At 43.8% G+C, this 13,041-nt stretch overlaps 1 protein-coding gene across 2 annotated transcripts in view; it reads right to left on the bottom strand.

Moving 5' to 3' along the window:
* The window catches only part of PLA2G15 (phospholipase A2 group XV), an 80,371-nt gene extending 76,573 nt beyond the window's left edge, over positions 1–3,798 (bottom strand). Inside the window, exons 1-2 of one of the 2 annotated variants that reach the window (XM_033940733.1) lie at positions 3,549–3,798; positions 1,044–1,200 (exon numbers count right to left, since the gene is read on the bottom strand). In XM_033940733.1, the coding sequence (XP_033796624.1) occupies positions 1,044–1,200; positions 3,549–3,693 (302 nt within the window). In that variant the 5' untranslated portion in view covers positions 3,694–3,798. Of the gene's footprint in view, positions 1–1,043; positions 1,201–2,923; positions 2,952–3,548 lie in introns of those variants that run through there. The other variant, XM_033940734.1, reaches the window with a different exon arrangement.
* Positions 3,799–13,041: the final 9,243 nt, after the last annotated feature.

Below are 13,041 nucleotides of genomic sequence, written 5' to 3'. Positions count from 1 at the left end.
GACCCAAATGGTCCATCTAGTCTGCCCAACCTGATTTAATCTAAAAATTTGTTGGTTTTTTTTTCTTCTTAGCTATTTCTGGACAAGAATCCAAAGCTCTGCCGGTACTGTTCTTAGGTTCCAACTACTGAAGTCCCCATTAAAGCTCACTCCATTCCATCTACACCCTCCCAACCGTTGAAGCCCATCCTCCACCAAATGACCATATACAGACACAGACCAAGTTTATGCATATTCATTGTGGATTTCCTGAAAACCTGACTGGCAAGGGGGTACTCCAGGACTGAGTTGAGAAACACTGCCGTAGTATACAGAATAGACCAGAGGTTCTCAACCCAGTTCTCAGGACACACTCAAGTCAGGTTTTTAGGATATCTACAATGAATATGCACAAGACAGATTTACATGCAATGGAGGTAGCCTCATGCAAATTTAGCACATGCATATTCATTGTAGGTATCCTGAAAATCTGACTGGCTAGGTATGTCCCAAAGACTGGGTTGAGAATCCTGAGAATAAAGCTCATGAATTCATTGCCAGAGGATGTGGTAAGAGCGGATAGCGTAGCTGGTTTTAAGAAAGGTTTGGACAAATTCCTGGAGGAAAAGTCCATAGTCTGTTATTGAGAAAGACATGGGGGAAGCCACTGCTTGCTCTGTATTGGTAGCATGGAATATTGCTACACCTTGAGTTTTGGCGAGGTACTAGTGACCTGGATTGGCCACTGTGAGAACGGGCTACTGGGCTTGATGGACCATTGGTCTGACCCTGTAAGGCTATTCTTATGTTCTTATATGTATTATACCACCAAATGGTATAAAGCCAAGTAGGCCAAAGCATAGAGACAAGAGACGCGGCTTGAGAATTTAGACAGCGATACATGCACTGGAGACAGAATAAGACACGGCAACAGAAGTTGGTAAGCAATATCAACTTTGTAAAAAAAGTACTTATTGGCATTGCATTGTTTGACCTAGCTTTACTTCTTTTGCTGAATAAAGCTTAGCATTTCTCTGTTTGGAGGGAATATGGAATTGGCCTACCTGATGTTATCAATCCAGCAGTCAATAATTAGTGGCAGAAGCAGCTCCAAATTCAGCCACAGAGTAAAATAAGAGTCTGTCTTCTTAGAGCAGAGGTAGTGCACCACGCTAGGCTTATCCAACTTCGCTTCCAGTTGGTTACCTAAATCCCCTGGCACTGTGGAAAAAAAAAATAAAACAAACAAAAAAAAAAATCAGAAACACAGCACTAGACAAATCTTTGAGACACAGCGATGTCTTTCCACTTGTTATATTAACATGTTTTGCTTTAGTCTTGATGTATCTGTCAACATGCATAATTATTTTTAACACTATCCAGAGCAGTTACTTAGCACTGGTGGGTTAAGTCACATTTAGTATGGCGCAGTGGTTAAAGCTACAGCCTCAGCACCCTGAGGTTGTGGGATTCAAATCCACGCTGCTCCTTGTGACCCTAGGCAAGCCACTTAATCCCCCCATTGCCCCAGGTACATTAGATTGTAAGCCCACCAGGTTAGACAGGGAAAACTGCTTGAGTACCTGAATAAATTCATGTATAAACCGTTCTGAGCTCCCCTGGGAGAATGGTATAGAAAATTGAATAAATAAATAAACAGTAGAACATTCCTATGCTGTATAGATCTTTCTTTCAGCTAATATTGTGATGCTCAGATAGCCAATGGCTATCAAAAAGGAGATGGGTATTATTCCTATCAGTAGTTGACTATGAAACCAAGAACCTTCTGGCAACCCAGTAGCCAACAAAGTTAGAATGCACTAGCTTTCAGAAGTGGGAGGTAAGGCAACATACTATATACAGCAGTTACAGTAGTCTACATCACTTTATATGGGTTTGTTTTCTATTTTATGTCATGACAGTACATCACATTGGAGTGAGAAGAAAACACATTTAAATAAGCACACAAAAAACTACAAACTTTTTTTTTTGGGGGGGTTGGGGTAGCGGGTTTACTGGGAGACACAAAAATCATATATCCCCAGAAATATCAAATTGCAACACAACAGATAAGTCTCTACTCTTAAGTCAAATACCATGGCAGAAGTTACAGGTGTGGGTCTGTTGAGATAAGTCTCCAATTCTACACACCTAGATGCGTTAATATTTTTCTTTACAAGGCTGTATGGACTTTTAGTACTCCTCCAAAGAGCTTTTATGGACAACAGCCATTAAGTCATGCAGATTAGGATGTTGTTCTCCCATAAGAAGGGTTTGTTAATTTGATCTAAGGTAAGCTAGCATTAACAATTATGATCTCTAGAAGGTACACATATGATCTTCACCAGGAAAATGTGTATGTATAGATTTTGTAGAAAAACAGAAAAAGTGTATGTGTGTACTTGTTTAAAAAAAAGGGGGGGGGGGCTGGGACATGGAATACTCTCACACCTTAACCTTATGGTGAGGAGGGGAAAAAAAAGAAGAGTTCCACTCATAACTAATCCAACCTACTGTACTTTCCAGTAAATACATACATTCATAGGCTGCAAATGGCTATGCAAGTCTGAAACTAAACATTGGTCAAGTCTTGTGACACCCTCCCCCCCCCCAATTATAAAAGTTTTCACTCACAAGCATAAATTATATTTTTTTAATAATACATGTTTATATATTTTTCTCATACAATATAGGAGAAAATGCTTAGTAAGAAAAATAAATAAATTAGAGCACACAATAGTTATTTATGCTACTTTGGGGGAGAGGGAGGAGGGAGGGAAAGAGAAACGACAATTAAGAAACCCTTATCAAAAATCAAGAATACTCATGAGAATGTCACAAGAACTGGGCAGCAAAGTCCATCAACACCAAAGCTGGTCATGTGAGAGATAACAGTATACCGTATATGCTACAGTTAAAGCTTAAGAGAAACATATTCACCTACTTATTAACAGCATAGGCCTATCTTTCAGAAAAGTTAACATAGTACACAGTTTAAAGAAAAATAGTCATTCTTTTTCTTTCCTCCTTCCAAGAGTTGTTACTCAGCAGCTGTTAGCTTAACTGAACTGGATGAAAGAAAGACCACGGGCTAATTGGCCATGAATTGGGAAGAAAAACTGTTTTGGGGGTTTTTTTTCGGGGGTTGGGGGCGCGGAGACAGCCAATACATATTTATATAATAGGCTCTTTTAAAAAGAACTCCTAACCCAGAAAGAAAACCATAATAATGGTCTATTTAAAAAATGAAGATATTTTATTTTTGAGATCCAACCTCAACAGCCATCAAAGAAGGCACAAAAGCTGATCCGAGCCCCTCTGCCCCAAGCCAATCTCTCTGATATACCGGCACAACACTATAAGGCATACATAACAATCACTGAATACCAGTCTAAACGGATAGGAAAAGGGGGCAATGTCTGGAAGGCAGAATATACTAATGCTCGAAGTATCTAATAAATAAATAAGTATCTAATAAATAAATAAGAAAACCAGCGACAAGAAAAACGATTCAGGTAATCACCATATGAAGGAAAAGTCAGGAGGCGGAGGGTTCCGGCCGTACTCACCCAGCACGACGGGTGGCCTCAAGGATGGAGTTTTATAAGATGAACGCCACCGACTCCCGGGGACAGGGAGGAAGCCGACACCGGGCAAGAACAGCGAGCACACAGTGATCCCGAGATAAAAGAAGGAGCGAGTACCGGAGACCATGTCTCCCGAGCATATCGCAGGAAAAGAGCGCCGGACAAGGAGCCGAGACCAGAACGGCCAACACACGCTCACAAGATTGCCAAAGCAATACAAACAACAGGTACCTGAACACCACCACAAATCACGCTGGCCGGAGAGGGGCGGAAGAGGCCAGGCTATTCCGAACAGCCAATCAGCGGCCTCGGCGGCCCGAACAGCCCTGAGCGTCGACCACCAACACAGTTCAACTGTACCTGAGGACCCGTCCGTGCCCCGCTGCTCAGACAGAAGCAATCGCTCGCTAGCACGTGACTTAGCGGTCTTCGCCTTCTCTCGAAAGGCGGAGCCGGAGGGAGAGGGGGGATGCCTGCGGTCTGTGCCTGAAAAGACGGGTATCTTGCGAAACGTGCAGTCCTGAATTTATGTTTATTTTAGAGGAGGTGTTTCTTAGAGTCTTCCTGGTTGGTTTCAGAATTCAGCAGCAATTAAAATTCGTACCGGCAATGCTGCTGCCCTAACATACAGAAATTCAAGAAGGGAAGGGGAAAGGAAGCATTTTGCTGTTTGTAGAGCATTGGCTGCTATTTCTGCTCCCCCCCCCCAAAAAAAAAAAAAGAAGCACACATAGAAAAGCGTCCTGTTCGGATGACGAACTGCCGAGGAGTAGCTTAAAGGGACTTCTATTAAAGATTAGATATAGGGGTAGGGAACTCTGGTCCTCGAGAGCTGTATTCCAGTCGGTTTTTCAGGATTTCTATTTTCAGGAGATCTATTTGCATGCACTGTTTTCAATGCATATTCATTGGGGGAATCCTGAAATCCCGACTGGAATAGGCTCTCGAGGACTGGAGTTCCCTACCCCTGGATTAGAACATGTTATCTGTCACATGATCCATTTTATCCCTATGCACCAGATTTTTAAAACCAAATACCAACCATCTAAAAGCCAGAAGACAGCTATCAACAATACAAATAATGTAAAAAAATATTGTAACCCTGGTCTCGCTCACAGTCATGGGGCACCAGCTAGCTCTTTGGGTCAGGCACTCACGACCTGGATTTACAAAATAAAGTTATGTTTTCGGGCCTAGTTAAATCCCTTTAGGCCAAAGGCTGCTCTTTCCTAGGCACACAATATTATTTTCAGTAAAAGCTATCAGAGTGATTTTCTTCAACTTGCTTTACTAACAGGAACTCAACAAACAATTCATAAACTAGTAACTTGATATTTACAGTTCAGAATTTGTATCCACACAAAACACCTCTCTCAATCAAAAGGGAAATGTCCTATCACCACTTCTCAATGATCCAGACTCTTCCCTTTCAAGGACCCAGTCCAAAGTGTTAAAAGAAAAAGGTCACAATCCAAACCTGCCTCAGTGTAACCCACTAGAGCAGTGTAAAGCAAACTGTACTAGTGTGCCGCGAGATTCTGGCGAGGAGGAGAGGTGCCAGCTGACTGCTTACAGCAGGGGTGTCCAATGTCGGTCCTCGAGGGCCGCAGTCCAGTCGGGTTTTCAGGATTTCCCCAATGAATATGCATGAGATCTATTTGCATGCACTGCTTTCAATGCATATTCATTGGAGAAATCCTGAAAACCCGACTGGACTGCAGCCCTCGAGGACCGACATTGGACACCCCTGGCTTACAGGATGTGCCTCTTGCAATGAGAGACACGTCCTATAGTCAGTCAGCCTGCACCTCTCCTCGCCGGTGTCTCTGCTCACCTCTCCTTCTGCAGCACCTCCCCACCGGCAGTAATAGGAGGTTCAGGGCTGTGGCTGGAGGACATCCGCACATGTGTGGACATCAATGTGACAGCACATTGACGTCCGCGCATTGAAACTACTTTTATATATTATATTATATCAGGTAGAAATATATGAAACCAATAGTTTTAAAATATTAGTATCCCAGCAATTATGAAATTAATTTTAAACTCCCCAAAACCCGATTCATCCCTTTAATCCATTCAACTTGCATACAATTTAATCCACCTTGTATTCACTAAACCCAGAAACATATTAGCCTATTTGGCATTCATACTTCTAGTATATATAAACTTATAAACCCGAAATAATCTACATTCATGCTTCAAAACAATTCCATGGATAAGCATAACAAGTCTCTAGGTGTCCAGAGACAATCCAAATGCTTCCTGCCCTGTGACCTTTATATTTATATCTTTATATAAATAGTTTTGAAAACTGCCCGTCTAAAGTTCTGATTCCTGCTTATGCTTCATGCCTCTACCTCTTGGTCATTAGATCAGCTGTCTTGATAAATGATGACATCTTAAGTTATCTTTTGTTCGTTTCAAAAGAAGTTTCAAGTTGCTGTTACCTTCTGTGTTCAATTTTAACATCTCACTGCCGGACCTGGTTCTCAGAGCCAAGACATTTTGCTCATCGGACAAAAATTGTTTTATTTTAATGAACGGCTCTTTCCCTTTCACTGTCAGTTTGCACCACAGTTTAGGTCTTGCAAGGATTTCGCTGACAGACCCCTGCGAGAGCCCCAGGACGCAGTGCCCAAACACGCGTTGCCCGATATTGTGCTTCAGCAGCTGTTCTTTGATCTGGAACGCAATCTCGGCTGTGTCTAGCTGCTCTTCGTCCATGGAGCCAGAGCTCTTCCCTTCCGACTGATCACTCAGGGACTCAAATCTTGATTGCGGGCAGCTGGATTCAGGCTGGCAGACAGCAGGTTTGCTTTGACAGAATAAATATCTTATTGCATGCTGGTTCTGCCACCCCACTCCATTGATGAAAGAACTCAGTTCAAAGGTGTTATGATGTACTGCAGAAATCTACACAAGAACGTGCTTCTCAAGCTACACTTCCGTTTCCGGTGCTGTCATATCTTTTGGCCCATCCCATGTAGCCAGTTTTAAAACCCCGATAACATTCTAAACCGGTTTAGAATTGCTCCTGAACCATATCAAAATGACAGTTTCTGCCTAGAACACTCAAGTAACCATGGTGATGAAGCGTTTCCAACTGCAGCAATTCACATGTTAGAGCATAAACAGCCATCCTATCATAAAAATTAAACATAAACCGAATCAAAAATAAAATAAATAAATAAAATAATATTCAAAAGATGTATAAAATTTATCCACCAGCATCCTTAAAGTTATGACATCTCTTCAGAAAACTGGCTGATGTATGCTTGTAATTTATCAGGGTCCTCGTATTGAATGGTTTTATTAGCATGGGTGACCTTCATAACCACTGGATACATTAACCCATACTGTGCTACCATCTGTTTCAACTGTGATTGGAGTAACAAAAACTTCTTCCTTAGATCAGCTGTTGTTTTTGAAAAGTCGGGTAGGAGCAGAACTCTCGACTCCTGCCACTTTAAATTTCTTTTTTCTTTGGCTATTCTTAAGATTTCCACTGCTTGTTGAAAGCACAGTAATTTAAAAATCAGTGGTCTGGGGCCTTTTTGACCATTTATCCTTCTTGATGGGACTCTATGAGCCCTTTCCATTTCCAATGGCTGAGAAAACTGAACTAAAAGCACTTTTGGTATGAAAACCTCCAAAACTTTTATGGCATCTAGACCCTCCATTCCCTCAGGTAAACCAATTTACCTGGCATTTTTCCTCCGTCCCCTACTATTTAAATCTTCTAATTATTTTGACAGACTTAGTTAGGATGATCTTATGATCAGCCTGGCATTGGACCAACTTGGTTTCACATGCTTCCACCCTATTTTCACAGCTTTCCAGTCTTGTATTAGAAATCTGTACCTGCTTAGTAAGGTTAACCATTTCTTCCTGTACTGAGGCCAACTTCACTGAATTGTCCTGTAACATATCTTGTACACATTTCATCCTTTTCATGAGCTGTTCTAACATGTCCATAGAGTCCTTTGGTAATGGGACTTTTGAAGGAGTAGTGGGGTCCAGCTTTGACCTTTTGCTTGTACCTGCAGCAGCAAAAGCTGCCTCAAGCCAAGTTTGTTTCCCTGATGCCATGCTGCTTAAGTATCTTTCTTCTGAGAGGAAACCATTTTTAAATGCTGAAAAATAGACTACAAGAGCAACCAGGGGAGGAGCTCAGCACTCACACGGCTATCCTCACTGCAACCAAGTTCCGGAATCCAGCACTGTATAATTAAGAACAGATACTTAGAGCATTTAAGGAAGAACTAGAATTTTATTTTACAGAGCAAGTTTATTTACAACACTAGGTAGGCAATATAATAATTTTAGCTCCCATCTCTGTGCACCGTGTCCTCCCTCTCTCGCCCCTTCCCCTCCATCCCTTTATACTTTTTCCTCCCTCTCTTTCCCTCTCCTGTGGTCTGACATCTGTCTTTCCCCTTTCCTCCTCCTATGCTCTGGGATCTTTATCCTCTTGTTCACACAGTCTGGCATCTCTCACCCCTCCTTCTTTTCCCTTCTCCCCCTTTTGTGGTCTGGCATCTCTTTGTGTTTTCCTTCCCTTCCTCTTGCCTTAGACCCTCCACCTTCCTTTCCTTGGTCCTCCTTCCCCATCCAGTGGTCTGATATCTCCTTCCTTTCCCCCTCCTGTGGTTTGCCATCTTTATCTGCCCCTAGAGGTCTTCCCATCCCCATGGCCCAACATCTTTCTTACCCTCCGCATGCTATGTACCTCTCCTCCCCCTGCATGGGATCAGGTGCTTGCTCACTCAGCACTGCTGTAATTCTTTGGCCATCGGCATGTGAGTGAATCAAACATGCTACCTTTGGTGACTCAGAAGCTTTCCCTCTGCTACTGCTTCTTGCCTATGTGGAAACAGAAAGCAGTAGCAGAGAGAAAGGTTCCAAGTCACCGAAGGCAGCGTGTTTACTTCACTCACGTTGCTGATGGCCAAAAGTTACAGCAGTGCTGGGTGAGCAACCACCAGATCTCGTGGGGGAGAGGGAGGACTCCATGATCAGGGGACGATGACTCTGGATAGGTGTGGGTGAAGGACTCTGGATAGGTGCGCAAGCTGCTATAGTGTTACTAGATGACCAGGTTTCCCGGACCAAAGTTGTACAATTAAAAAGTTGCCCGGACTCCTGACAATCCTCAAAGAAAGGACATGTTCGGGGAAATCCAGCCATCTGGTAACCCTAGGTATGCTCCTATGTTATGTTTCTTGGTATCACAGGATAAGTGCAAACAGTTACTGATTCTGTCAAAAGGACCCCCTAATTGTTCCAGTAGTTGGTCTAACTCTCGACATATTGTGACAAACCCATAGCCAGCTTTGTCCCTGTAATGGATAAAAGCAGAGGACGGTCCCTGGTCAGGAGAGCTGACCAGGTTAAAAGTAAGGATAGGGAATTGGCTGACTACCCCTCAGACAGTGAGGTAGAACAGGAAAGGTATGAGCCATATCAGCAGAGAGTGCCATATCAGAATAAGTTCATCAGAAAGCCTGATAGGACTTTTACTGAGAAGTGGAGTCCTAGTCCTGCAAGGTCTGTTTTACCTGAAAAGCCATCCTCTTTCCTGGGGAAGCCGACAGGTCAGGATTCAGCCCAGCTAAGCCGCCTGCCGGTCAGAGCAGGGGATAGCTGTGTGACAGTATTCACACACAAAACAAAATACAGCTGGCTTGTAAACACAAAAGTAATACAGTATTACTGATTAGGGGGGCAATCAGTTATCACAATTATAAACGTAGCCTCAAAGACTCCGTGAGCACCGATCCAACTCAAAGTTGCTCTAATAGAGTACAGCGACATTATCATTGGCCAGGTTAGACCAGAAAAAAATAAGCATAGACAGAGACCCTTTTTCCCATTCTGTCTTGAGTGTGAGGAGGGTGATTCCCATATTCATTGCATCTTTCAAAGTGTTTCCTAAATCTCTCTCTGTGTTTACTGAATCTAAGTGCAGAGATTCAGCAGGCAGATGGGCCTGGAAGGATGTCATGTACACAGTGTGGACCCCTCCCACTGCCAAAAGCAGAGAGCTACTATTGGCTATTTTGAAAGAGTTTTTTCAGCTTGATGAAAAGTGTAGAGAAAAGTACAGAGAGCAGAATCAGAAGGGGAAGGGAGTAGGGAGAAACAGTTTGTCTTTCTCTGGTTAATAGTTTTGTGGGAGCTGGCAGAGAATTTCTCTAAGCAACAGGCTACTTCTATGCATATAACACTGGTGATCAGCGTCCTAGAACCCTGAATATACTGGTAAAGGGGTAATTTTCTTTATGTCCTGTTTACTCTCCATTACCTGAGAGTGTCCTTCTGGCCCACGTCCTGTGCACATAACCAGCCACAGGGTACTATAGGAGACCCAGGGGCTACATGAGGAATGAGCATCTATATTTTAAGCCTGCCTAACCCCCCCCCCCCCCCCATATCAGATGCATGTTCTTTGGTCCATAATTACTATGAAAATCTAAAACCTCCCAAAATAAGCACCATAGTCTTTTAGTTTCCCTTGTCAATTCTCAGGTTTACTTTGGGAAAATAAAGATAGTCCCTTCACTTTTTCTGTTAGTCCTCTGGCCCAATGCTCAATCCTGTCATAGCAGTAATTTTCTGTTCCATTATTGTTGTACAGTTAGATTCTGTTATCATGTTCTGCTGCCACCTGCTGACCAGTTTAGGAAACTGCATCCATTTAAGAAAATGACTGGAGGTATGCAAAGAAACATGACAGATAAAGGGCCCATCCAGTCTGCCCATCTGCAGCATCCACTGTCTACTCCTCTCCCTAAGACAGGGGTGTCAAACTCAGGCCCAAGGGCCAAATTTGGCCCACAGTGTAATTAGATTTGGCCCGTGAGAAAATACCCTTTCTGTTCCTTCTCTCCATCCATCCCATTATCCATCATCTCTCTCCCGGCTTCCCGGTCTCATCTTCAAAGTACCCTGCAGAAGATCGCCGTTCAGTTGTAGTGATCCTAGTAGGCTGCTGTCGTCCTCTGCTGCACATTCCTCTACCGTGGTCCCATACCCGAGAGGAGAGGGCGGGACCGCAGCAGAGGGAACATGCTATGGAGGTCGACGGCAGCCTGCTAAGATTGCTACTGCCAACTGGTGATCCTCTGCAGGCTGCTTTGAAGGTGAGACTGGGAAGCCGGAGGACGCTAGAAAGAAGGTGGAAAATATGCAGGCCTTGGGGGGGGGGAACGGGACCTTGGTGTAGAAGTACACAGAGGGAAGGAAGGAGGGAGGGAAGGGGGTTCACAAGAGATGTGCCTATGCTGGACTGAGGTTGGGGGGAGGGGAAGAAATAATGGTTCTAAAAACAGAGGAGAGGGAGAGAGATGGTGGACAATGGGATGGAGGGAAGGAACAGGAAGGGAGAGAAGTTGGACACAAGGGATGATGTGTGTGTGTGGGATTAGAGATACTGGATAGAAGGATATTTGGAAAGAGAAAGGAAGATATGGTGGATTCTGGGGTGGTGGGGAAGGAGGGAGGGATGCTGAATGAAAGGGTAGTTGAGAAAAGGAGAGATGGTAGATCTGGGTTGGTAGGGTCCATCGCTGCAGCTGCAGGGATGGAGATGAAGAAAAGGAAAGATGCCAGACTTCCAGGGGAGGGAAGGGAAATGGAAGGGGAGGACAGAGATAGAAGATGGATAGTTAGCACCGAAAAAGAAAAAAAACGATAAATGGGCAGGAGACCCTGGCAAGCGAGTTATCAGAAGACAAAGAGAAACCAGAGCCTGGGACTATTATGATTTGAATAATGACTAGACAACAAAAGGTAGAAAAAAAAAAATTATTTTCTATTTTGTGATTACAATATGTCAGATTTGAAATGTGTGCCCTGTCAGAGCTGGTGTTAGATAGCAAGTGTGAACTAGGACCTAAAAGAGAGGAAACCCTATATTTCTACTAAGACTAAGGCCTAGATTAACTAAACTCACCGATCGAGTCCCGGCCAGTTTGCGATCGTTTCCTGACCCCGACCCAATTCACTAACCTTCTGCCCGATCAATCTCTCACCCGATCCGATCCGCTCATGCAAATGAGGGGAAATGGCATGCATACATAGGAAGGCATCGATTCACTAAGCAGAAGAAGAAACACCAAATGGGTTTGCAGATCCGAAATGAAGCGACTTCTGAGGACCAGTTGCTTACTGCCCTTGCCAACTCTCCTGCTCCTGCTCTCTGAAATCCCAGTATCAAGGTTAGAACCCCAACATCAAAATAAAAAATATAAAACTGCAAAACTGTAAAATATCTATACATATGCATATAAGAACATAAGAACATAAGAAGTTGCCTCCACTGGGTCAGACCGAGGTCCATCTCGCCCAGCGGTCCGCTCCCGCGGCGGCCCATCAGGTCTGCGACCTGTGAAGTGGTTTCTGACCACTTTTATAACCTACCTCAAGTTCTATCTGTACCCCTCTATCCCTTTATCCTCCAGGAACCTATCCAAACCCTTCTTGAACCCCTGTACAGAGTTCTGGCCTATCACTTCCTCCGGAAGCGCATTCCATGTGTCCACCACCCTCTGCGTAAAAAAGAATTTTCTAGCATTTGTTTTCTAGCGTGGTTTTAAACTGCGGTTTTAACTCATGGTTTTAAAGTGTGTTCTGTTCCTCTGGCTGCACAAAAATCATTCCTTTAAAATGTCCACTCGTAGGACAAGCAAACTGTAGCCCCACCCCCCTTTTATTTTGAGCTCGCTTGTGCAAAGAGCAAATGCATGTGCAAATGGCATCTACAACCAACAAGGATAATCTGCGCATGCGTCTCGATCGCTCTACAGCGATCCGTGGGATCGCTTGTGGGCGTGCGTCCGATCGATCATTTGCATGCTGAAGCTGTAGTGAATCGGTTGCTCAGCAAAACTCAGCCACAGATCGCCCAACGATGATCCAGATCGGTGAGTTTAGTGAATCTAGGCCTAAGTATCTTAATAAAAAATGTGGCCCGTGACTCAGCCTGCATTTTAGATTTCGGCCTCTTATGTGATTGAGTTTGACACCCCTGCCCTAACGTGAATGTCCCACACTGTTTTGAATTCAATAGATACATAAAGATCAAAGGGCTTATCCAATCTGCCTATCCATAACTACTACTAACCTGCGATCCCTTCCTCTCTCTCAGATCATCTGAAATTGTCCCTGCTTTGATTCTGTAGCATTGGGCTTGTGATCTGCTTTGGGGTAGGTGGATGAATTATAGTCAGGAGGCAGAGAAAAATGTGTATTTTATCCTATGAATCTGTGTTCATTTTGGGCAAGGGCATAGCTACTATTGAGTAAGCTCAGCAAAATGTTGAGGACTGCCCAATGGTAGGGGCTACCTGAAGCTTCACAAATCTGATTCCCATCCTCCCCTCTGCACCTGGGTCTTGCATCTCTTCTCCCCCATCCTCTGCCCACTGGTCCTCCACATGCTGCAGCAGGGATCACAGCATAGACAGCCTAA

This window comes from Geotrypetes seraphini, chromosome 4 (genome assembly GCF_902459505.1).
Source record: "Geotrypetes seraphini chromosome 4, aGeoSer1.1, whole genome shotgun sequence".
Lineage (NCBI taxonomy): Eukaryota > Metazoa > Chordata > Amphibia > Gymnophiona > Dermophiidae > Geotrypetes > Geotrypetes seraphini.
The sequence above is the reverse complement of the archived record's forward strand: the minus strand, read 5'-3'. Positions and strand labels throughout refer to the sequence as shown.